The following is a 25184-nucleotide window of genomic DNA, read 5'->3' as shown; positions in this document are numbered from 1 at the left end:
AAATTCCTCCTGACATCGTTCCACTATCATATTGTAGTGCCTCTGAAGAAGGAAAAAAAATTTGCGCTGAGTAGAATGGTCGAGAAGAGGCTCGAACCACTACCCTGTGTGTCTTGTGGTAAATTATTAGAAATAAAATATATTAAAGTTATAACAGAAAATTTTTTAAAAGCTACCACCAAATGAAATGAAATAAAATAAACTATGTATACAGTGCCCATGTCTACGAACTGATATCTAAAGAGGACCACAGGCCACTGAAGGGGACCCGTTAACTCTATCGCGTCATATACCTTTAAGGGGACGCTCAGTGCTTCCCAGATTTTTTGAACCCGAATTCGTGTGTCAGTGTGTGCGTGGACATCTCTGTTGTCCGGATCACCCCATGAAATTCATTGCATTGAGATATCATCACCGTATTCGTTCAAACTTTACCTCTGCCTTGGAATCGCAAGCCAGGCCACGTTACCCCCGGCCGACCTCTCCACCTTTACCCTCTTTAAATTTCACTTTCTCTCTCTCGCACAATTGAAATCAAGAATTTGTTAAGGCTCCTGTTGTCGGCGTCGTCGGTGTTGTAAGCAAAAAATTCCCCAAGCCCGCCTATAGGTCACGTGGCCTTGTGGCGTCATCACAACCGAATCGGAGGATATCAATGGAAGTAGAATCGGACAGTACGTTTCGTCTAAATCTGAAGCAAGATTGGTCGTCTTTCGAAATTTTTGCATTCCAGAATATTTAAACGCCTAACAAACTCTATAAGCGCGAGTTTTCCCTGGCGGTACCAAGAGAACCGATAAATACTGAGGAAAACTTCCAGCGTGAGGTCCTCACTCCATTATTGTCCTGAATCGGGCTTTGCTGGCACGTATCCCTTTTTGAACGATCTTTGGGATTTTTTTTTTGCTTCCAAATATATCAGAAAAAAATAACCACTGTTTCCAACAGAAAAATTTGAACATATTTAATGAAAGCATATTAAGGATCGACTCTTTTTTTTTCCCCTGCGGGAGTACAAACTTACGATTTTTAAAAATCTCATAAGCGACGTTTTCTCCCTTTGTGACGCAGGATTTTTCCCTAGAATATTGCGTTTCTTGAAAAGCTACGGTGGCGACACATTTGCCCATCAGATATAAAAATTTAACTGAAAACAAAAAAATGGTAATGAGACCGCATGGCTGTGTTTATCTGAACACACACGCACAAACACATAGGCCCGTAGTATGATTGGAGATTGGACTTTTCGGTTTAAACCGAAAAAAAAAGAAAAGGTGCACAGAATTCTGTTTCAGAAATTCGGTTTCAACCGAAAAAGCTCAGTATTCTTGGCATCCAAGGCATGTGTTGAGAACGGCCTACACTCAAAGTTGAAGAGTTAACCAAGCAGGGAATCGATGGGAGTGATACGACGATGGTATTGGATAATCAAGACAGTTGTGCGATTTGAGGTGTTGCTCCTCTTGTTAACAATCATCTGCAGAGACGGCCGCCGCGGTGGCTCAGTGGTTAAGGCGCTCGGCTGCTGACCCGAATGACGCGGGTTCGATCCCGGCCACGGCGTTCGAATTTCGATGGAGGCGAAATTCTAGAGGCCCGTGTACTGTGTGATGTCAGTGCACGTTAAAGAACCCCAGGTGGTCGAAATCTCCGGAGCCCTTCACTACGGCGTCTCTCATAGCCTGAGTCTCTTTGGGACGTTAAACCCCATAAACCATACACCGTCTGCAGACCAGCAAGCACCTCCTACTCGCCGCCTGATAGCTAATCACTGTTATAGTTCACTATGGTTACCCGCCTAGAAGAGTTGCTCTGTTAATAGGTTTAATATCTACATGTAACACACTGATGCGATAAACTGTGCGTGTGCGTCACGAAAAAGTAGCATGTTCAGCGCAACAAATGGGTGGCTGTTCTATTGCACGCAGAACAAGTGATGGTCCGCTCTGTCGCCCATCACAGCGCGACAGCCCAATGATAACATGTCAAACTAGTTTTTAGATGGGGAACAGAGGGAGAGATGGAAAGGGGAGAGAGCAGAGGGAGATGATCACTTTTCCACATGTCCGTTGGCCATTACTTGCAGGGTACACAGGGCACATACTGATAGTTCACAACCTTGCACTCAGTCCTGTGCTTTTTAAGAACTTGAAAAATGCCTTCAAAGCTCTCCTCTGCGATGAAGGCTTACTCCAAGGACCCGGAATCTTGGCTTCAGTAAGGGGCCGATCGCGGATCTAAACGGCGGAGTGTTGCAGCCAGGAGTGCACGCTCACGCTGAAACCGAGGGCAGTTACAAAGAAGGTGTTCTACAGTTTCGTCGCACCTACAGACCTCACACGCAGGAGAGTCTGCCATTGCGATTAAGTGGAAGTAGGCATTTGTGAACGCCACTCCCAGCCACAGGCGACACAACAGCCTATAGCATATCGCAGCGGGAGAGGCCGGACGGAGGACCGAGTTGAAGTAAGGGGTCTAGGCGGTGCATACGGCATGCGGAGTTACCAGGAGAAGACCATGACGCCAAAATCTCTTTTCGGCCAAGCATTCGCAAATGTCTTGCTGCGTCGGCTCTTGTCAACGGTATCTGGACAATGTTGGCACTGCCGTGAGCTGCTCGAGCTGCATGCAGCGTCAGCCGCGTCGTTTCCGACAATGCCAGTGTGTCCCGGTATCCACTGGAAGACGATGTCATGACTCTTTTCCTGTGCCTGCGGTGCCGAAGATGTCTTGATTCAGCTACGAGTTGATCGTGATCGCCATGGCGTAAAGCACAATTAAGACATTGTAGGGCTGATTTCGAGTCGCAGAACACAGCCCGTTTGTGAGGTGTTTGTGCACCGATGTACTGCACAGCTGCACAAAGAGCGGCCAATTCTGACCCGGTGGGGGTTGTCCGATGCGAAGTTTGCTGGTTAATACTGGTGCGTCTCGCATGAATAACCACGGCGTAGGTTGAACTTGTACCTGAGACCAAACGATCTGTATACACATGAGTGCGGTCACTACATGCGTGTAGGGTAGCAAACCGGGCGCTGCCTAGTTAACATCCCTGCCTTTTCGTCTTTCTCTCTCTCTCTCTAGTTCTTAGAAGTAAACTTCCACTTGCGTTTTAAGGCGATAGCCTTTAATGGCTCATACTCGCGGTGATCGACCGTCCGTCCGTTACATCGCCAAATAGGTCACGTGGCGGCACGCTCGCGCCAGCTGCTCTTCTTCTCTGTCGTGAAATGAATTCAAGCGCGGAAAAATTAAAATCAGTGCAATGAGTCGCAAACGGCTTTCGCCTTCCCTCAGTTAAGAGATATCTAAATGCCTCCAACGAATTTTTTTTCTGCTGGCTATCTCATTTAACTTGCACTATGTTTTTGATGACCACAGTAATTCCTTCTACAAGCAGATGATAGACATGAGGTGTACAGCTCAAGTCAACACCCAAGCCAGCATGGATTTCGACGTGGCCGTTTATGTACTACACAGTTGGCTCAATTTATTCGTGATGTAACCCTCGTAATTTAAAAGCAATTAATAATGGACTGTGTTTTCTTAGACTTCCGCAAGACATTCGATACAGTTCCACATAGTATTCTACCATTAAAACTACGGGATTATAATTTGGACGAGGATGTTATTACTCGGATTTCCGATTACTTGTTACTAAGAAAACAGTGTGTTTGTTGTGTTGGTGCTTCATCGATATATGTTCAAGTTACATATGACATGCCGCAGGGTGTCTTGTTGGGTCTACTGCTTTTTTTATGTATATCAATGACATCACATCTGGTGTCCATTCATCGTTTCGCATGTCCGCGGATGATTGCATTGCGTACAAGGTTATCAATGACAAGGGTGACATTGCATCCTTGCAAACTGATTTAAACACTCTAGCAGAATGGTACATGCATAGGAGAATGGCGCTGAAAGTTAAAAAAAATGCATGCATGTGAATTTTACACGCAAGACCAATAAACCTACTGAATACACACGGTAAACCACACTGTTCTACATGAAACCACAGAGATTAAATACTTGGGCGCATTCCTGACGGCATACCTACGATGGGCCAGACAAATTACATTTCAAATAAACCTGCATCTACTCTCGGTTTCCTAAGGCGCAATTTCAAACAGTTCCCATGTGACCTGAAAAGGAAGTTGTATACTTTACATACGTACGATGAGTGCTTGAATATGCCTGCGTTTGCTGGGACCCATATACAAAGGAAAATGCTAGATGTATCTTGGAAAAACTTCAAAATAAGGCAGTTGGGTTTGTAACTGCTAATTATGACAGGTTCTTGAGTATGACTAATACTAAACGATCGTCGATTGCAACTTCACCTCAAGTTTTTTCATAGCATTTTTCAGTGCCGAAGTGGAATAGATCGAGTTGAATACATCAAAACACCCACAAATATATCACAGAGGAAGAACCACATCTTCAAGGCCAACGAGTATATTCATTTAGGAGTGATGTTCTTAGTCATTCGTTTTTTATTCGAATATTTCGTCAGTGAAATGCTTCAACGCCTGAAATTGTCTCAATATCGTCAAACGAAGCATTTTGCCAAGCGCTGAGTCCTTAATTTAGCAATGTCTGTATGCCTGTTTTTGTTGGTGTATATCACGGTTCATTATGCATTCATGTGTTTTAGCTTTTGCCGCCCTGCTGTAATGCTATGTAGGCGATGCAGCTACTAAATAAATAAATATCAGCTGCACGTTAATTACTGGTAAATAAACTTTCCATGCTGACAAAAACTCCGAGACAGACTCCAAGAGACTTTTTCGCATTAAATCACCGAAAAATGTCAATAATGTATTCATCGAAAAAAATATTCGTCAAAAAAAAAGAACGAAACTTGCGTTCTGAAATAAACACCGAAAACAAGTCCGCCGAATTTTCAGAAAGTAAAAATCAAAGATCAGACCCCTAAGTATAGCGCACGCGACAGAGGCAGTATACAGTTTACAAGGAATTTATTCGAACCCGGAAAATAGATAACTATCCACATCTTTCACAAATAATGAAACGATGTGGACGGCATCATAGGACAGGAATAACAACAAACTGACGCTGAAACTCAAAATCGCATGAAACCGGTGACCTTACGCCAGCTGCGACCTCACTAAGGGGAGAAACTACACCTCCGAAAGCAACAGACCAACACTTACAACAACCCACGAAGACTGCACGCAATAGATCCGGAATCATTTGACTCACAATGCAAATTCTGCGGGGTGAAGGCGGACCTGTACCATATGGTACGGGCCTGCAGACGAAATCAGGTGGTCATTATTATAAAATTAACCAGCCAACGCAAGAGGGGTGGGAGGCAGCTCTGACCATGCATTTCGGATGAAACGAGTCAGAAAGAGCTTATCGGAAGAGCCCGGACAGCAGCCTACGCCAACAGGGTTCCGGACGAAAGCTCCAACCACCGCTACAACCTCCTAAACAACTTCATTAAAATATTTTCACCGCTACCGTGCGTCTTTCGAATCCTCATAACTTCACCTGAATATGTGTCACCTGCTACTATTTTTTCGTCAATATCTGTCAATTCATTGCAAAGCACCAATCACCTTTTCTGTTTTAAGGTATCTTTCTGAAGTTAATCAAACAACCCTCTACGTAGCCCTGCGCATACTCCTGTAAACTTTTGTTCTATAGGCCAAGCAAGGAGATCTATTATTGTCGCTCCTGACAACGTCCACTCGAAGACAGAGAGGATGGCTGGCTGCCTGATTTATTTAACTATTTAATTAATTATAAATTTATTTATTTGTGATTATTGACTGACTTATTTATTTATTTCTTTATTGATTGATTTATTGGTTGGTTGATTGATTGATTTGTCTGCAGGCCAGCTTGTTCGTTGTCCTGAAATGTCCCATAATGTCCGCTCGTCCCATGTGCTTCTCCTCTCGTGTCCTGTCCTTTTTTAAGCAGTTCTTGTTTGTTATAACGTCGTACCAACTAGTCCCTCACCACACTCTTCCCTCACAACAACCTGCTATACCCGCCGCGGAGGCTCAGTGGTTAGGGCGCTCGTGTACTGAGCCGGCGTACCCGGGTTCGAACCCGACCGCGGCGGCCGCGTTTCGATGGAGGCGAAACTCAAAGGCGCCCGTGTGCTGTGCGATGTCAGTGCACGTTAAAGACCCCCAGGTGGTCGAAATTATTCCGGAGCACTCCACTACGGCACCACTTTCTTCCTTTCTTCTTTCAGTCCCTCTTTTATCCCTAGCCTTGCGGCGCGGTTCAGGTGTCCGCCGAGATGCGAGACAGATACTGCGCCTTTTCCTTTCCCCAAGAACCAATTTTCAACTCTTTTTTTTTACCCTTCTAAGTCACATACCCTCAGGAGAGATTGGCCAAGACCACGGTATACGAATATGTTCTACACCGCGGCCAAGACACGGGCGGGGACTCCAAGAGTTCTTTTTTTTTCGTTACTAAAATTCCGTAGTGCGAGGAAAAGTGAAAGAAGTGCCACGGACCGCGCGCCCGCATTCTGTCTCGCGTCTCTCGTGACAGCTGCCTCTGCCTGGCAGAACCTGGCCCAGCACGGACAGCGTCGATGGCCGAGGCAACGCCCAGCGTCATCCTTCAGTTCCTCACCGGTCCTCGGGGCGCCTTCAGCCTGGTGCCCACTGCCAAGGTCTGGCTCCTGAAGGACGTCAGCCTCATGTTCGTCTCCGGCTCAGTGCTCCTGCTCGACCAGGATCTGACGCTGGACCTGAGCGACCTCGTCTTCCGCAGCCTGGCCTGCCTCCTGTCCGCCGCGCTGCTCGCCAGCCTGCTGGAGCGAAAGTAAGTGTTCATCCTGCACTCTCTGGACACTTCTGCATGGTTGACATGCGTCTCTTGATAGACAGAGCACAGCCCGGGTGCTGGTTAAAATTCCTGCTTTCTGTTACTGTGGTAGCTGTATATGAGAAAGGTTCCCCGGAGTTTACTCCGGCTTTCCGCTGCTGGCGCAGCTTTCGAGACAGTACACGCTAACGAACTAGCGTTCACAGGCTGTGCAGTATACGGCCACTTAGTTCGTGAAGACTTGTATTGTGACAGTAGTAGCGTAGTGTACACGCTCGAGTGTGGCGAGTGTCAAATGCACTACACTGTTCAGAGCGAGAATTCCTTAGGAATCAGGTTTAATTACCACTGCGCGCATGCCAAATCCCTTCCTTCCGAAACACCTTCTCCAAGAAATTCGCGAGTTTTACAGGCTGAAAGTTACGGTGCTGCAGAGCAGCTTCCAGAACACCCGTGAGCCTGAGCAAAGGTGATCATTTCGTGTACCCTCTTCGCACTTCAGAGGCCAGAGATTACTGAAATTACATCCTGAAAAAAAAAAAAACACGCTTGCAACGCTCACGACGCACTTCCCTCTCAATAATGGCTATTAACTCAGGATCTCGCAGCGCAGTTAGCCTTCATCTAAGTATCACTTGCTCCCTTCCTACCTCTTTTCCTAAGATGTTTTTACTGACCCCACATGGGCTGCGTGCCGGTGGACATAGCATTGGCTCTGGCTTTCCGTTTCCTCAAGGAGGACTCGCACGTCTTCGCCTAGAAGCCTTGCGTGTCAACAGGCGCCTATACCCCCTACCTCACAAACACCTTTGCCAGGAAGACTCCTGCCTCTCCGGGGAGTTCAAACTCTCACATACCCTAATCATCACCACCTCCATTCCATCACCCAACAAGGTCAATGAATGTCTCTGGCGCGGCACCCATATCACGTGCACAACCTTTGTCAAAAGTTTAGAGCCCAAGGGGTTTGCTTCTGAGAAACCCGTGTGGCTTGAAATGCATTATTAGCGACCAAAATCTCTGAAGGGCAGAATATTTTTGGTTCCTACCCCTCCAATGGGTATAGACTTCCACGGATGCTACAGAAGCCCCATTACACAGCTTAGAAGCAAACCTCCTGGGCTCTACTCATCTGACAAAGGCTGTACATGCCCACGCAAACCTAACCACTCTCCGTCGCCTGATGCGGCCTTGGATCAATGGGAGATGAAGCTGCCGCGTGCTCGATTTATCCGAGACAGGACGCTAAGCGTGCGCGCGGCTATGTATACAGTTTCTTTCCAGTAAATACTTGTGCGCAGTGGCCGCTAGCGCGCACTTATTTTCGAACAGAGCCTGAACATTAGCGCGCGAGCGGCGCGAACTTGATTGCTTTATGTATTTTGTAAATAGTGTACAGAGCTCTACCCTGTCCTTTCTTGCTGTCACTCCCCTCTCTACTTCTCCTCGCTACCCTCTCCATTTCTCTTTCAACTCCGCCGGCTGCAGCTCGGGTGCGTAAGATATTGAATAGCAATTTCCGCGGCCCGCAACATTCTTTTCCTTCCGTTTTTTTATTTTTTATTTATTTTAAATAAACCACTACTACTGGGCGTCTCCCTGGAAGATCGGGATGTGCTGCTCACCATCGCCAAGAAGTCAACAGAAGAGGCCCTGGACTAAGGGCCGCAGCCGCAACAGCTCCAACCACCGCTTCTACCCACAAATGTTTACCCATTCATTCATTTGCGTTTTATCCACCGTCTGCATTTAACACTTGCACGCGGTGCGCCTGAGGCAACGCTCGCTCACTGGCGCCCGTTTTCTGCACGTTGTTCCGCAGGCCTCGCGTGTTTGAGTGCTGCTACTGGGCTCACATGAGCTGCGTACCGGTGGACCTGGCGTTGGCGCTGGCCTTCATCTTCCTCAAGGAGGACCTGCACGTCTTCGCCCCGCCCCACCGGCACCCCAACGCGCGCGTCCGAGGACTCGCCGAGCTCAACGCAACCGCGCTCAACTCCACCGACGCCCCTGGCGGGACCAACACCTCCATCACCGACGAACGCGCGGTGGCGATCCTGCAGCCCAACGCCACTGATGCCAGTCTCAGTCCGCTACTTGCCGCCACACTGCAGATGGTACGCCTGCGGAGGGACGGCGCCGGGCTGCAGCTGCTACAGCAGCAGCCAAGCGGCAGAGAGCTACAGAGCCCGCTGAACGTGTTCCTGGCGGCGGACCACGCCGTAAGCGTGGTCGCCCGCAGTCACCTGGTATGGCGCATGTACTCCTGCCTCTGCGCACTGGTGTACCAGCAGACGCTCGTCAGCGCAGCTGCTACTGCCGCCGGAGCGGCTGGAGCCGCTGTCACGCTGGCCACCGCTGAAGGGCTCGCGCCTGACTCCGCCAACGCGTCGCCAGGATCAGGGACTCTGGCTCGTCCTCCGCTGTCGCCGGCCCCGGGAGACGGGCCGGCAGAGGAAGCTGCAGGATCGAGCGGTGAAGAGAAGCAGCGAAGCGGAAGCGGCTGCTACGCAGGTCGCAGAGCCAGCGACCTGCAGCAGGAAGACCTCCTCTTCGTGCTGCATACTACGTCCAGCAGCTCTAGCATCCTGGTCGAGCCTCGAAGCAAACGCTGAGGGAGGCGGTCCAGGGAGAGAAACCGCACGTTTTCGTAGAAAACGCGTCAGCGCGGTCACAGAGCACGTGCGTGGCCTCGCTATGCGCTCGGAAGCTGTCTGCTCAGAGCACAAATGACCTTTGACGATCGTCGGGGTCTGGGGATTGATCGCGGGATAAGATCCACCATAAAAGAAAATGCGATGATTAAATGTATTAAGCATGCAATTATGGTTTACGGTTTATTAGTTTATTGTGATTGAACGTCCCAAAGCGACTCAGGCTATGGGGGACGCCGTAGTGAAGGGCTCCGGAAATATCCACCACCTGGGGTTATTCAACGTGCACTGACATCGCACAGTACGCGGGCCTCTAGAATTTCGCCTCCATCGAAATTCTACCGCCGCGGCGGGGATCGAACCCGCGTCTTTCGGGCCAGCAGCCGAGCGCCGTAACCACTCAGCCACCGCGGCGGCCAGCATTTACACTGCCGCGAAATCGTGACGAAAACGCTCTCGGGGTTGGATTCAAGTCAACGTAGGCGTGAAGCGAGCACCTCCGAAGGCTCACGCCTCTGATAATTCCATAACTGACGTAAAAAATTCCCAGCGTTTGATATGTGCAGGATATAGTATGTGCCACTTGCTAAAGACCATGGGCGCAACAGATGGCTAAACCGTTTAAGGCGCTTTGTACACATGTCTATGCGCTGCCAATTCTAACTCGCATTAACTTCGTTTCAGGTAAATTAAGCTTCCATCTTTCAATGCTTTTCTGTATATACCAACCATCAATGCAGCAAAACAGTATTTCGCAGAGCAGCTTGGTAGCAAGTCTGGTACCATTTACGTATTTAGCCATCGGTATTGTCTGTTACTGGATTTACTGCGTCATGTGCATCTTGGAGACACGAAATTTTACGGTCCTTATAGAGTGTCGATTTCGTAATGACAAGTATTTCAGCAATTTGTAAGAAATTTTAAATAACGCGTGGAAGACTTAATCAGTGTATTTTTTTTTTTTTGAAAACCAACGAATTGGTTGTTTTTTTTAGGCCTGGATATGGTATTCAGGGAAAAAAAAAGTTTTGAATCTAAACGATAAATGGCGTCTTAAAGGGTTATAGGGCACTGTTATTGGTTGCGGGAATGCACCGGTGGTGTCGATGACCGCAGTGAAACAAAGGGGAAGGGTATAAATCTATCAGCATCATCATATTTGGTCTGCTGTTCGGTGAAGCCGCAAGCTCTGCATATATATAGTGGAACGAGCACCACGAAGCATCTTCAAGATTTGGAACTTTTTTTTAATTGGTTTTTGGGGAAAGGAAATGACGCAGTATCTGTCTCATATATATATATTTGGACACCTGAACCATGATTTGGAACGTTTTTCTTGTTTTTTGTTTTTTTTTGTTTTTTTGACGCCGGTGCAGAGAATCTAGCACTGAGCTCTTCAGCAGCGTGAGCTTTACGCGATTGCACGCAGGGGTTCTCGAAGCGGCTGAACGCTTGCTAAGACTCGTGAAAACCATGTGCGTGGCCTGGGCGAGACTTGTCGAAAGAGTGCGCAACAAAAAGCTATGACCATCCCAGAAAATTAGGAGAGGACGCTTACGCTCTGACCCGCCGCGGTGGCTCAGTGGTTACGGCGCTCGGCTACTGAGCCGGAGTTCCCGGGTTCGAACCCCATCTCGGTGGCTGCGTTTCGATGGAGGCAAACCGCTAAGGCGCCCGTGTGCTGCGCAATGTCATTGGACGTAGAATATCCCTAGGTGGTCGAAATTATTCCGGCGCCCTGCACTACGGCACCTCTTTCTTCTTTCACTCCCTCCTTTATCCCTTCCCTTACGGCGCGGTTCAGGTGTCCAACGATATATGAGACTGATACTGCGGCATTTCCTTCCCCCCCCCCCCCCCCAAAACAATTATTTTTATTATTATGCTCCGCATTAAGAGTGCGATAGAGTTGTCTGTTAGGCTTTCCATTCTGAGCAGTTGACACATTTGAATGCATTTTTCATTTTTTTCAATTGTTTCAATAAACTGATCAATTACAAGCTCTAAACTTTCTTAATTACCTAGCATCATCAAGCATTAGCTTTTCATTCTGAAGCATTTTGAGACCTTTGAACCGCCATTTTTTATTTTCTTTAATTCGTCATTTAATTGAAATTATTTCATTAACTCGTCATCGCCTATCACACATCAATCAATCACGAATCACTAGAGCCACAAATTACCATGACAATTTTTTTTACGCAGCCCCCAATTATATTCCTCACGCGGTGCCGACTATAGCTGCGCCGACGGCTTTTCGACCGAACGAGCTGTATACGCTATCGCGTAATATGCTACACGCTGGTGCTGCAAAGCACTTTATGCAGGCCCCTATTATCGGCGGAGAGATAGGCCGCAATAGTTTTTATGCGTGATGGTGTGATAATGAGCGCTGGCTTTCTGCTTGTACGTATATGAGCTCTATGTAGCCACCGTTGTCCATATATATATGCTATAGCTACTTCGGAAAGTTCATGTAAGAGGCCAGAAAAACGATGCTTAGCTACGCCTGGAAGGGGCTGCTACAACGCTACCGGGGACACCGTAACTCTAGTTTCTGGCCGTATCACCCGAAATAAATAGCCCAGGGTGCGCAACTAGTTTGCATGAAAGGCAGCGATTTTAGAGATTCACGAGCCCGCCCTCGTGCTTAATTGGCAGAATGCAAAATACTGCAGGGTCGATTTCATATGCAACAAAAAGCGAGGGAGAAAAACTTAAGCTGTTTTCGGAAGCACAGAAGCTGCTTAGCTCTCTGAGTCTTGCTCGAAGTACAACCCAAAGCGCTGCTCGCAAAAAAAAAAAAAGGCGCATTGAGTTTGCCTATATTGCGGTTATTTTGGCAAGCAGGCCTATTCTTTCAATTAAGGCAAGCAGGTATCAAAGGAAGTCCGCCCCCCCCCCCCCCCCTTCCCAAATCGGTATAAGATTTGCATAGGGCCCTTCCCGAAAAAAGAAACCCACGAAAAATGTGCCTGCCTCATGGTATATACGCTTTCAACTTGCATTTAAATTTGTTCATGTTCTCACGTGCAAAGGAGGATTTGTGGGCACGCGATTCTTGAAAGGAACAGTTGGTGGCGAACGGGAAGGCGCTTTACTATGCATTTCCTAGACCCTTTTTTTTAGTTTCGTTTCTCTTTTTTCTTTTTTTAAGCAATAAAGTTCTTTTTCCTCCTCACAGAAAAAATTGGGGTAGAGTGTGGTTTTCATGAAAAATTACCCGAGGCATTCCATGTTCCCGCGTCGGCGCTGCGAGATGCGACCACCATGCTCATGATGTTCTGTCCACTCACTGACTTTATCTTCAAATCAAGACCGTTTACAAGGGCTTGATCTAGCCGTCATCCATCGGACTCGAATGTTCCCCATCTAAGTCCGCGCTCTTCCTAATTAGGCCAAAATCTGGCGCTAACTCGCCCATCCAAATCAATTTAAAAGGATCCCCTATCAACATCACACCCGCCCTCCGCATCCTTGGCCTCCACTTGCAGGATTCTGGACGAATTGAACATACCCTTAAAAGGCTCAAGGCCTCCACGCAATTCATGTTGCACCTTCTACGCCGAGTGTCCTCCCTTAACAAGGGTTTAGACGAAGCGGACAACATGAAAGTAGCGCACGCATTTACGCTAAGCCGCATTCTATACGCAACCCCATATCTCAAATTGAACCGCACGGAAACCGAACGCGTGAACGCAATGATCCGCCTTGCGACTAAGGCAGCCCTAAACCTACCTCGTAGCACTAGCACAGCCAAACTTCTTGCACTAGGCATGCATAACACCATTCAGGAACTAGTTGACGCGCACATTCAGACACAGTACCTTAGACTTGCCACGAGCGCCACTGGCCGCCATATACTCTCCTCCCTTCGCATCAACATACCCCCTAACCAGTCAACCCTTATAGCCATCCCTCGACACATCCATACACCTCTCATTGTGAAACCCCTTCCTCGAAACGTCCATCCCCAATATCACATCCCTCGCCGAGTAGCTCGCGCTAATGCCCTCCATAAGTGTTATGGGCAGGCCCACGATGCCGTTTGGGTAGACGCCGCATGTACAGCGCATGAAGCGGTAGCAGTTGCCTACAATCCAACCCTACCTCACCCCCAAACTCACCGTCTTCCCTCGGGCTCTACGCCTGAGGAGGCAGAGGAGACCGCCATCGCCCTAGCCCTTGCACATTCGGACGCCCAGTACATCTTCAGCGACTCCAAAACGGCTCTGTCCAACTTTGTCAGGGGCAGGATTCACGCCCCTGCCTGGCAATTGTTGAACACCCCTACCCAACATATACCGCGCAGGGTAGAGCTTCAGTGGGTGCCGGCTCACTCTGGGAACCCTGGAAACGAGGCTGCCGATAAATTGGCCCGAGGTTTGATTTGCCGGGCTCAGGAGAGTCTCGATCCAGGATTCTCGAGGGAGCGGGCGCACACCTTTGCGGAGCTCACGCAAATACCCCGTTTCGACCGTCGGACTTACCCTCCTCCCCACCCCTCTCTTACGCACTCCCAACAGATCCTCTTCAGACGCCCCCAGACCCGCTCTCTGTCATCCCCTCAGCTTTTATCCCACTATTGCGGCACATCCCCTGCATGCTCCCTGTGCGGTGACCCCCACGCCACACTCTCCCATATCCTTTTCGGCTGCCCTGCTGACCCTCCCCCGCGGGGACAGCACGCCATCTCGAGCTGGGAGGACTGGGAGGTCCTGCTTATGTCTGCAGACCCGAGATCGCAGCTTGCTGCGGTGACTCGGGCTGCCGACGTCGTGTCCCGGCATGACCTACTTGATGCAGTGCGGGACCGCGCAGTGGCCCAGGGACCCAGCTGGGTCTAAAACTCACTTGCTCAATAAAGTTTTTCTGTCTATCTGTCTAGCCGCATTAAAGTCTCTTCTCTCAGATTTCCGCTTTTTTTCTTCTCTCTCTAAGCCGAATATTGCCGGTTCGGCTCACGACTCACAGTGTCTGCTCGACTTTCTTTCTCAGGCAGTGTTTCCTTTGAGCCCTATGTAGTACATGACTCATTGGAAATATTACTGATAGTTGCACTCCATTTGCACATCGTGTCGCGTTAGAAGAATAAATGACGTCATGAAAGCATGAATCGAGGGGTGAGCGCAGCATCTATTCTCGATCCGGACATGATCTAAAGGCAGGTTAATTTGCGGTGTTAATTTTTTTTTCAGAATCGTTTTGATCGAGAAGCTCTAAACATAGACGGGTGATGACAAACAAGGTCCCAACGATTTTCTAGGGACCGATTATGCTTGAAGCGGCCAACCACCTCTACAATCACAATTACTCTACGTCCCCAGCCGATTACATAGCCCGATTTGTAAACGCAGCGTGGAAATCCTCAGTTGACTGAACAGACAGCTACCATGCATACATATATCCCCTTTGGCCACATACAACGCAAGCGCATGTATGCGGTTCGTATAAAAATACACCTATATGCGGCGAGGGAAGTAGACTATGGATATCTAATAAGAACCTTTTGACGCAAAACCCTTTATACGACAACTTGTTTCAAGCATTAGCTTATCGGTTAAAATCTTCAAACGCGTCAGCTCGTTCATCGCCCACCGTATTTCGTCGCTTACTGCGCAGCATACATCCTTCTGTTGCCACTTGAGCTAAGACGCTGCGCAAGATACACTATTAGCTCACCCACACAAGCGCCGTTTGCCGATACAGACGACGGGTCATGTATATACAGCGTTATCGCTACGCAAAAATAAAATAAACACTCCCTTTCTTCCGTCATCACTAATTCTTCGTCATTCCGAACGGCGCATGCACCGATCACGCGTCGGCTGTCGAAACGGTTAACGACTAAGTCATGGCGGCGCCCAGCAACCACCGTACGCTGTTCCGCGATCTGACCGTGCGCCGCGGCTCCTTCGACCTGCGGCCGACGGCGACCACCTGGTGGATCAAGGACATCGCCCTTCTCGGCCTGGCCGGCTGGGCTCTCAGCCGGGCGATGGACGACGAACGACGACGACTCACCGAGTCCCAGCTGCTTCTGCCGGTCAGCGCCGCAGACGTGGCCTTCCGCGCAGCGGCCACCCTCGCCTCTGGCCTGCTGCTCGGCAGCCTCGTCTGTCCCAGACCCGCGTTCTTCAGGCGCTGCTTCTGGGCGCACGCCGGTTGCCTGCCGGTCGACCTCGCGCTGTCCGTGGCTTTCGTCTTGCTCAAGGCAGAGGTGGAGCCCACCTGGAAATACGCTTCGCCGTGGATTCAATGGGCAAGCACGAGGAACTCCGGAGGACACGGCGTCATCCTGGCTTCAGTCGACGAACGTGGAGGTACCGGCACCGGAACGGAGGTCTTCAGACGACGCCGCGACGCCGCAAAGCGCCGGGAAAATCGGAGCGTCGCGGTCGCAACGAGCGGCGCTTTGTCCCGTGTTTTGTCTCGTAAGTGGAACAGCCACGATCGTGCCGCGTTTTCGCATGACCCCGCACTGCTTGCAGGACTGTCGATAACAAACAACCCAAACTTCTCCACCTTTACGGTGAGAAGAAAGCAGCGTGCTACAGCGGGAACACCGACATCTGGAGATGTGGCTCCTGGTGATAACGCGACTAATAGGACTAGCCCCGAGGTACGCGGCTTACAAGAAGACTTCGCAGAGCCCGCCGCCGAAGACGGCTCACGGAGAGCAGACGTCGTGAGAGGTCAACTCGGCGCCTTTCTGCTAGCCGACCACGTCATCTGCCTCTTCGCCAGGTGCTACCTGCTGATGCGCATGCGTGCCTGTTTAACCGCGCTCGTCATCGACGAGGCCGATGCTGATGCAATAAACGAATATGGCGTGCCGCTCCAATGCGCGGTGTCACCGTCGGCTACTGGCGATTTCGTTCTGGCGGAGCGCGGTTAGGAACTAAGGACAGCTGTGCGCGGGGCCCACAATGAAAAGAGGAACAAGGTATACGCACTCTGGGAGCACTGTTGCTACCTGTGGAGGGCACGGTGCCGTTTTCTGTGCTTGATGGGTTTTGTCAGCCACTTTTATAACAAGTATGTAGTATGCTCGCTCATTAAAAAGCGTCTTGTTCACTGCATATTGCGTTCGCTCTTGTGATAACGGACCTAACAAACGGGGGGATCGCAATGAGTTGTGGAAATCTGCCCTAGCCGCGGAGTTTACACGGACGATCGGATTGAGCGATTAAGTCAAATTAGCCACAGTCGAAAAGATCAAAATCTGTCGAATGTACTTTGCCGAAAGCATGCTGATAACTTCTCGAGGGACCGGTATTTTAGCCGCAGGTCTGATTTTCGGGGAGAAAGAGAAAAGAAAAACTTTAATTTCGGCCCTATGCTCTTAGTTCAGAGCTCTTACTCCATGGGAGCCCCATTTGCCGTAGCCATCTGGGTGGCCCGGGCGATCAGGTCACGCTGGTCGTCTGCAGGGCTGTGCTAGACAGGACGGCTTCCCACTGGGACGGGAAGGGTACTGAAGGAGGACTGGGGCATTCCCATGCGGATTGATAAAGGTTTGCATGCGAACCACGAAAGGGGCAATTTACGGGGTAGCGTTTGAGATAAAATGGGTGCCTAAGCGAAAGATTGTGGAAAGTGTAGTCTGAATTTGACGCCAGGAGGCCGTCTCCTCTCGGTGGAGTTTCTTGTGAGGTGGTGAGCATGTTCTGCGGAAGAGTCGGTAATGTTGGAGTATGCGCGAACAGGTGAGTGGGATGGGCTCCACCTTCTCTGGGTTGGGGTGGCCTTCCACTGGCGCCCGGAGGATATGTTCTCGGGCCGACACCTAAACGCGCTCATTGCCAGGATGGGACTCATACCCAGGTGCCCAGAAAAGGGAGGTTTTCGGGATCTGATGCGTGCGATGTAGGGTGCTGTGCGCGATAGGGGACATGCGTGCCTGTGCTTATAAGCAGTACCCTTCCGTACCCTTCCCGTCCCAATGAGAAGCCGCCCTGTCTAGCACAGTCTGGACTAAGCGCTCTGGAGGCTAAGAGCATAATCTAAGAGCTCTGGATTAAGAGCATAGCTTTGGGGGCATAATGAGAGTTCTCTTCTCTTTCTCACCTAAAATCAGACCTGCGGCTAACATACTGGTACCTCGAGAAGTATAATTAGCATGCCTTCGGCAAAGCCCATGCATTCGGCAGATTTGGATCTTTTCGACTGCGGCTAATTCAACTTGATCGCTCAATCCAAGTTGTGGCAGGCAGTTTGCGAGTCAATGTTGATAATTTTTTGTTGATCCGGTGACCTTGTTCGTATTGCCAGGGCTATGGCACATTCTTCCACATCTGTGATATATTTCCAGTGCGTACCGCGGCTCTGGTGACTGTCACCCTGCCAGTAAGCTATACCGCCGCCGTCGCAGTCATTGTCGTATAGGGTGTTTTGCGGCGTCCGTGCATTGAGTTTCTTCTTTGTTACCGTAGATATGATCATCAATGGTGGTTTACCAATACCGCTCAAGAGAAAAGTATATAACAGCTGTATCTTACCGGTACTCACTTATGGGGCAGAAACTTGGAGGTTAACGAAAAGGGTTCAGCTTAATATGGAAAGAAAAATGATAGGTGTAACGTTAAGAGACTGGAAGCGGGCGGAGTGGGTGCGGGAACAAACGTGGGTTAATGACATCCTGGTCGAAATTAAGAGGAAGAAATGGGCTTGGGCAGGGCATGTAATGCCAAGGCAAGATCACCGATGGTCCTTAAGGGTAACCCACTGGATTCCCAGGGAAGGGAAGCGTAGCAGGGAAAGGGCAGAAAGTTAGGTGGGTGGGTGAGAGTATAGAACATTGCGGGGATACGGTGGCCGCAGGTGGCAAAGGACGGTTAATTGGAGAGACATGAGAGAGGCCTTTCTCCTGCAGTGGGCGTAGTCAGGCTGATGATGATGATTCAGGGCTTTCGCCCTTGCTTAGCGTCTTCCGTCGTGGACTTTTGGATGCATATGTTTCTCGGTAATGAGGCGACGGAAATAATTTTTAATTCCAGGGCGACGCCTTTAGATTCACAGGATCTATGACTGGAGGTCCCGTACTCGAGTTGCTGCAATTCATGTCTTAATTTTGCGTGAGGGTGCCTTTGGGTATTTCAAGCTGGTTTATTTTATGCGTTTCAATAAGCTCGTCAATTGCATATTGGATACCTAATTGCAGCAATCTGCTCGTTGCGGAGTAAGCTTGCATGCTAGCGGCCATTTTCACGGCTGTACGGGTGAGAATATCCAGTTGTTTGGATTCAGTTTGCGTTAGCCGATGGTATACGGGCCTTACCAGGCACGTAAGACGGTTGATAATGAGGGCATGGTTAATTTCAGGGACATCCGTTTCTCTAAGACCATGGCGGCGCTTATTTACTATATCAGTTATACTTAGTTCCGATATTCGTGTAGGGTTGACCCTCCTGCTGCTTTTTTTCAGAATAAGCGATTCAGATTTTTGGACGGCGCATCTTAGGCCTCCAGTTCGAGCATGGTTCTGCACAGTGCGTCCACCGCTCTCAAGCAGAGCTTCATCAATCTCTCCATCCGAATCGTGTGTGACCCATGGAGATAATGACATCGTCTGCATAAAGTGTGCGTCGAATTCCCGGTATAGCATCTAGCAAATGAGACAAATGACGCATGGCAATGCTGAACAGCGTGGGGGAGAAAAATTACCCTGTGGTGTTCCCTTCCCTGCGAGGGGTCTTAATCGGATCTGATGTCTCCAACACCGATGGTGGCTGTTCTATAACCTGGAGAAAGGCTCTAATGTAATTGTGGGTTCTTTGGCTTGGTCGCTAGGTTATCTAAAATAAGGTCAAGATTTTCATTGCCAAACGCCTCTTAGAGATCTAAAGCGACCATTGCCTTTCTCTGTTTCATGCTAAATTTGTCAGTTAGTTCTTTGATTTGTAGCAGGGCGTTTTGTGTGATCAGGCCTTGTCGGAATCCAAACATCGTATGCGAAAACGCTCGCTGCTTTTCCAATTTGTTGCAGTCTGGCCACTGTGACATGCTCAAACAGCTTCCCTTCACAAGGTGTGAGGCAGATGGGTCTCTAATGGGTAAATGCTGTTTGGTTGCCCGGTTTAGGTATAAGGGTTATGTCCGCATGTCTCCACTCTTGTGGGCCTATTCCCTGTACCAATGGTGATTAAAGAAGGTCGTTAGTTCCTCCAGAAAGTAGCCGTAATGATTTTTGAGTAGGCTGTATCCGATATCATCTCGTCCCGGTGCAGTGCTGCTTTTTATATTGTGAAGTGTTGCGATCTACAGTGATTTCCTGGTCGAGGTCCATGTTTTCCTCGCCTTGGTAGTCTTTGCAGGCGGGTGAGGACCCTCTGCCTATATATATACACACACACTGTGGAAATATGGGGGGGACAAAGCCTTTCGCCCCGCCCGCACTCCAACTCCGCGGATGCGGCGTTCCCGCTCGCTAACCGCGGATGGGCTCGTGCTCGAGGGAAACAAAAGGAGGGGACGACAAAGCGTGAATATTCATATGATACTTATTATACTTGCAATTAATGCACAGAGCGGGCCAGCTAGCTACAAAACATCAACGAGGCATTCCTCGGAATTAGAAGGCTACGTAAGAAGGACTTCCGACTTACCCGCTGCGGCAGGGGCGCGACTTCGGAAGTATCGGCGGCGAACATTTGTATGCGCCGACAATGGCGGCCGGGTTTTCCCGTGCGCGCCGCATTCTTGTGGCAAGGCCATTCCCTAGCATTTGCTAGGGAAGGCGACCAGAGCGCGCGTTTGCTGCACTCGCTTCGCTGCCTGGAACCAGAAGTCCAGCGGCAAGGCACCACGGATCCCCGTGCGCCTGCCGCAGAATTAAGGTGACGAGAGCGTGCGGCTGCCACCGCTCGTGACGCTGGCCGGATCCCGAAGAGACTTGTTGTGATCGGAGGCCCCGACAGCGGGAACAGACGAGCCCGGCAGGCGCCATCGAACTATGTTTGACCAAAGGTGCTGTCGTCCTGAAAAGAGGATTAGGAACGGCTCCTGACGACGGCGAGCTGTGACGAAAGGCCTCTAATCCCTTCGTCCGGAGTATGGAATGCGGCATTTCTCCCGAACTCCGCCCTCACGTGGACCGGCAGAAAGACCCGAACAAAGGCGCCGGACCCTCCTCGCTCGCTTGCACCTGCGCGGCCAGACAAAGCGGGGGCGGACACGGCCGATTCATTTTACCCTCTGGAATTCACTGGGACCGTCAGGACGCATCTTTCCACGGAGGGGATCACCGCCTACAAAGCCGACGACCTTATGCACATGGTCAACCCGTCGGAAACCACATTCCAGGACCTCAAGGCGCCAGGATTCCTTATCGCCTGTGCACGTGTTTGTGAGGGCGGAGCGGTCACGGGGTTAGGGCGGATACTATTAAGAGTGTGTCTGCCCATTGGACGCTTGATCAGCCACCGGTTTCCCTAGCTAGGTGCCTAGGGAATATCCACTGTATTTAAGCCGCAATTTGGCTGGTTTCACGGCACTTCATCTCTGACTTTTGGTCTCCCTGCTTCTGTTGTAAATATGCAAATAAACCTTCATGTTTACCAACCCTCCTGAAGGCTTCCCTCCGTCGTCTGCAGAGTTCATCGAAATGCGGTGAAGACCTCGGTCCCGATACCCAAGCATATCACTCTGTCCGGTCCCACAGAATTCCGCGTAACCTACGAGGTGGCGCTCCCGTCGCCGTTCCCTTTCCCCCATGAGGGAGACTTCCCTCCTCGCCCAACCGGTGTTGTCCCGACGGCCGACGATGAAGATGGGCCGCATCGAAATGGAGCGGGGAAACAGGTTTCCACAACTCTTAAGCTGGTCGAGTATGGCTGATCTCAAGGAATTTTACAGAGAAGTTTTTAATAGTTGCTGACTTGGTCTGAATTGATGTTCGGGAGACCGCGGCAGCTGCGCTTTTATGGAGGAAAAACGCTAAGGCGCCCGTGTGCTGTGCGATGTCAGTGCACGTTTAAGATCCCCAGGTGGTCGAAATTATTCCGGAGCCCTCCACTACGGCACCTCTCCCTTTCTTCTTTCACTCCCTCCTTTACCCTTCCTTCCCTTACGGCGCGGTTCAGGTGTCCAACGATATATGAGACAGGTACTGCGCCATTTCCTTTCCCCCGAAAACCAATTATAATTATAATATATAAAGCGAGTTGTGTATATTTGCATGGCGTGCAAGTGAGGCGAGCACTGATATATGTAGCTTCTACAAGTGCCTTGTACACATAACTGATGAGTTTTTTTTCCGAGATGAGCCAAATCCAGACACCTAATTTAAGTGAAGGACAGCTGTAATTTTAAGCTCGCCCATATATCTTACCTCCGAAAAACTATCAAAATTGAATGGAACATACCACTTGCGGATAAAAAACTTTCGCGTTTTTCACGGTTGCTATCAGAGCGGATTTCGTTTATTTTGAAAAAAAAAAACGTGCTGAACACAGGGCGCCGTTCTCGTTCCTATTTTCTCCTCTCCACTGCAATTAACATCCCTTGAAAAGGAACGGTGACATTAATAATTCGTACAATAAACTATCCGGTATAGAGTCAGAGGAATCTGACGTTGAGCTTCGGGAGACGATAGCCGCGGTGGTGGAGGTCAACAACTTGTAAAAAAAAAAAAAATGCTAGCGCGATACCGTTAAAGGCCTGGCGGAAAACCGAGCGTCGGAAGGCGTGAATCGATCAGGAATGGCCGAGAGGGTAGTGACAAAGAAAAACAATTTCCCTAAAATTAAATAAGGTGGTCAAGCTGAATCGAATCGCTGCTCTTTGGGTCGCGAGACAGGATCGCTACCTCAACACCACTTTTTTTTTTTCATTGCTTGTTTCGACAGTTTACGATAGTTCACAAACAGATTATGTTCTGCAATGCACTTCCGGATTTCGCTCTTTCCAGCTCTGTATTTGCCTTTCTTGCTGTCCCCTCACCTCTATAATTTCTCTTCTTCATACTGCCTTCTATCCTTTATTTCCGCTGCCCCAGCTCAGGTGCCGCCGATACAGTGATGGCAGATGCCGGGGTAAGCAAAAATCTTTGAACTTCCTTTTTTATTATATTTTTTATGATTAAACACTTACTACTACTATTACTCTGTATTTGCACAATGACTGTTTTGTTCCCAATTTTTGTTTCGAGTTAGCCGGCTCGGTTTTTTCGCAGACTTTCTTTTTGATGTTCGTGATTGTCCCTGTTTTTTGCCTGCGCACACGTTGGCCTGCGCAGCCTGTCTTTTTCTGCCATCGCGTGTTCGCGTTTTTACTGCACAAGCACCTGAAAACTTTGGCTGCCCACCTCTTCTCATCCGTTTTTTTTTTTCAGTCTCTCTTTAAATCGCCTGGAACGATCTTTGCACTGCGCTACTCGTGCGTGAGACGCATCGATACGTCACCGTACTCATGCGCCAAGCCAAGCCAGCTGTGCAATCCAGTTTCGGTTTCGTTTTTATTTTGTTGTTACTTTGACACACTTTATTGCAACAATTAAAAGAAATCACAAGAAATAGGCTACGCTCATTAAATAACAACTTTTGAAAAGTCGACGAGGTTCTACTTTTGATTGTACTCTTGCGGCTCAGTTTCGTTTTCGGAAAACAGTAAGCAGGGGCACTTTAGTTTTTTGAAGCGTAACCATCTGTAACCTTGCAAAGCTACATGCTATTTCTTTTACTTTCTTTATAATGCGTAATGAACTTGGCGCTTATCATCATGCTTTACAGCTTTACATAAAACTATTGCAAGCCTTGCAATATCTCCAACAGCGTCATCGCACTCACCATCATAGATTTTTTGTGTATGCTTTGTTTTTTACGGATTTGTTGTTGTTGATCATTTGTTGACGTTTGGTAGAGTCGCGATGACAGCTTGGTTCCTTGTAGCTCCACAATGAAGGCTCCTGGTGTTCGCGTTAGTTTCTGATACCCCAGCCGTCTTCCTTCGAATAGCGACCGGCACGCACTGCCGGACCCGCTTCCGGGACCAAACGAGCGTTCCGCGCGACCCTGACCGACAGCGAAGCGCTCGATATGACCGAGGTGGAGCGTCCCGTGTTCATTCCCCCTCGTAAAAGAAACGGCAGCAAGTCTCCGAGATCTTCGGGCGCAAAGCAGAACAACGGGATACCCTCCGATTACCGAGTGGCGTCGGCGGGGAAGCCATGCAGCGCGGCTACCACGCCGGACAAGACCCCCGAGAGCGACCGGAGCGGAGGCTCGGCACCAGCGAGGCCGCAGCGCAAGCTGTCAGTTGAGTTCCAGCTCGATCCGGAGGAGCGCGATCCGGACCAGTGGACTACGGACAGATCGCAAGCGACAGACAACGCGAGTACGGACGGAGAACTCTCCAGCGTCAACGAGCGGTCTTCTCTAAGGGCCGACGGGAGCCGGTACGTGACGATGACGGGAACCATCAAGCGGGGCAAGAAGAAAGGCACCACGATCGACATGAAGGTGAACATCTCGCGCGAGGAACTGGACGAGATCGAGAGCAGCATCAAGGATCAGAAGATCAAAGACGACGAGGACGACTGTTTCTTCGGCCTCAACAAAGGCCCGCACGTTCTGCTACTTTCCTTCGTTCTCGTCCCCTTCGTGTTCATCGTCTCCGCCGGAAATTCATTCTACCTGGGCACCATGACGTGGTACAACATCCTGGTGGTGCTCAGCGAAAAGCGCTCCATCTTCCACAAGATATTCCTGAGCCCGTTCTGGATCATCTTCTATCCGTTCCTGATCGTGCCCGCAGTACTCGGGCTCGGGTTGTACGCGGCCGCAGTTCAGATCTCGTGGGAGTACGACAAGTGGAAGCGGGAGGTGCCCGACTGGGAAAAAGGTTTCTACGGCTGGCTCTGCTGCTTCTTGCACATGGAAGAGTGCAGTCCTTACGAGGTGGTCGTCCTTTCCGACGTGCAGCCAGCCGACGAGACGCAGCCGCAGAAGTCGACGGCTGACACGCCTGTCTAAAGTTTCCACCTCTCGAGCCCACCCGGCATTGCGCGGGCCCGAACAGTGCAGTATTCTGTGGCCGATCTGTGCTCGGCACATACGTAGTTTCAGCTTTTATTGGGAGTGGAATGTGCGTTGCTGCCAGCGACTTGTGCCACATCTGTGCCTGCGAACTTAAGGAGGCTGTCTTGATTTCCTCTGCAATGTTTTAATGGGTAAGAAGTGTGGCTACCCCATTATAAACGAGAATCAAGATGAGAAATGGGTACTTGCACGATCTGACAGCAGGTGTAGTGCACGCAAGTTGCACTTTTACTTGGCTCTAAACTGCCTCACAAGCTCAGTGCGAGCGAACAAAGTATGTTCCTTTTAATTTTGGTATGTGCGTCTTTAAAGAGCACACAAGCTTGTGTGTTCAGTTAATTATACACAACTGTGGCTGGTCCCTTAGCTATTTTGGAAGTGGCTGCTGAAACTGTTTATGTGCCGTCTACTACGTCAGGCATGTTAATGTGTAACGCATTCCGTATCATCTTGCAGACATTGTCATATCACTGTGCAAAGTTCCTTGCGCATTCTAGTCTTACAAAGTGCTTATTCCAAGCATTTTCGACAGTGTACGCTCATGTATATGTCCAAGTGTCAAGGGCTCTAGCATACCAGCCATTTTTTACCAGTCCGATACTTAATTTGATAATGCAATGTCACACTTTTTTGGTGCTGATTCTTGTACATCGCTATACCATTTTTTCAAAAC

At 49.5% G+C, this 25184-nt stretch overlaps 2 protein-coding genes across 2 annotated transcripts; both read left to right on the top strand.

Annotated features, from left to right (window-relative positions):
• The first annotated feature begins 6360 nt into the window (after positions 1 to 6360).
• Positions 6361 to 9595, top strand: LOC144093827 (uncharacterized). The gene is made up of 2 exons (XM_077627544.1): positions 6361 to 6816; positions 8642 to 9595. The coding sequence occupies exons 1-2, from the start codon at positions 6584 to 6586 to the stop codon at positions 9432 to 9434; spliced, it is 1026 nt and encodes a 341-aa protein (XP_077483670.1). The 5' UTR covers positions 6361 to 6583; the 3' UTR covers positions 9435 to 9595.
• A 13705-nt stretch (positions 9596 to 23300) lies between these two features.
• LOC144093826 (transmembrane protein 169) lies at positions 23301 to 25137 on the top strand. Its single transcript, XM_077627543.1, has one exon. It carries the CDS (start codon positions 23510 to 23512, stop codon positions 24443 to 24445), a length of 936 nt encoding a protein of 311 aa, XP_077483669.1. The 5' UTR covers positions 23301 to 23509; the 3' UTR covers positions 24446 to 25137.
• The last annotated feature ends 47 nt before the right edge of the window (positions 25138 to 25184 follow it).

Source organism: Amblyomma americanum, chromosome 6, assembly GCF_052857255.1.
Source record: "Amblyomma americanum isolate KBUSLIRL-KWMA chromosome 6, ASM5285725v1, whole genome shotgun sequence".
NCBI classification, from domain to species: Eukaryota; Metazoa; Arthropoda; class Arachnida; order Ixodida; family Ixodidae; genus Amblyomma; species Amblyomma americanum.
This window is presented reverse-complemented; position numbering and strand designations above follow the sequence as displayed.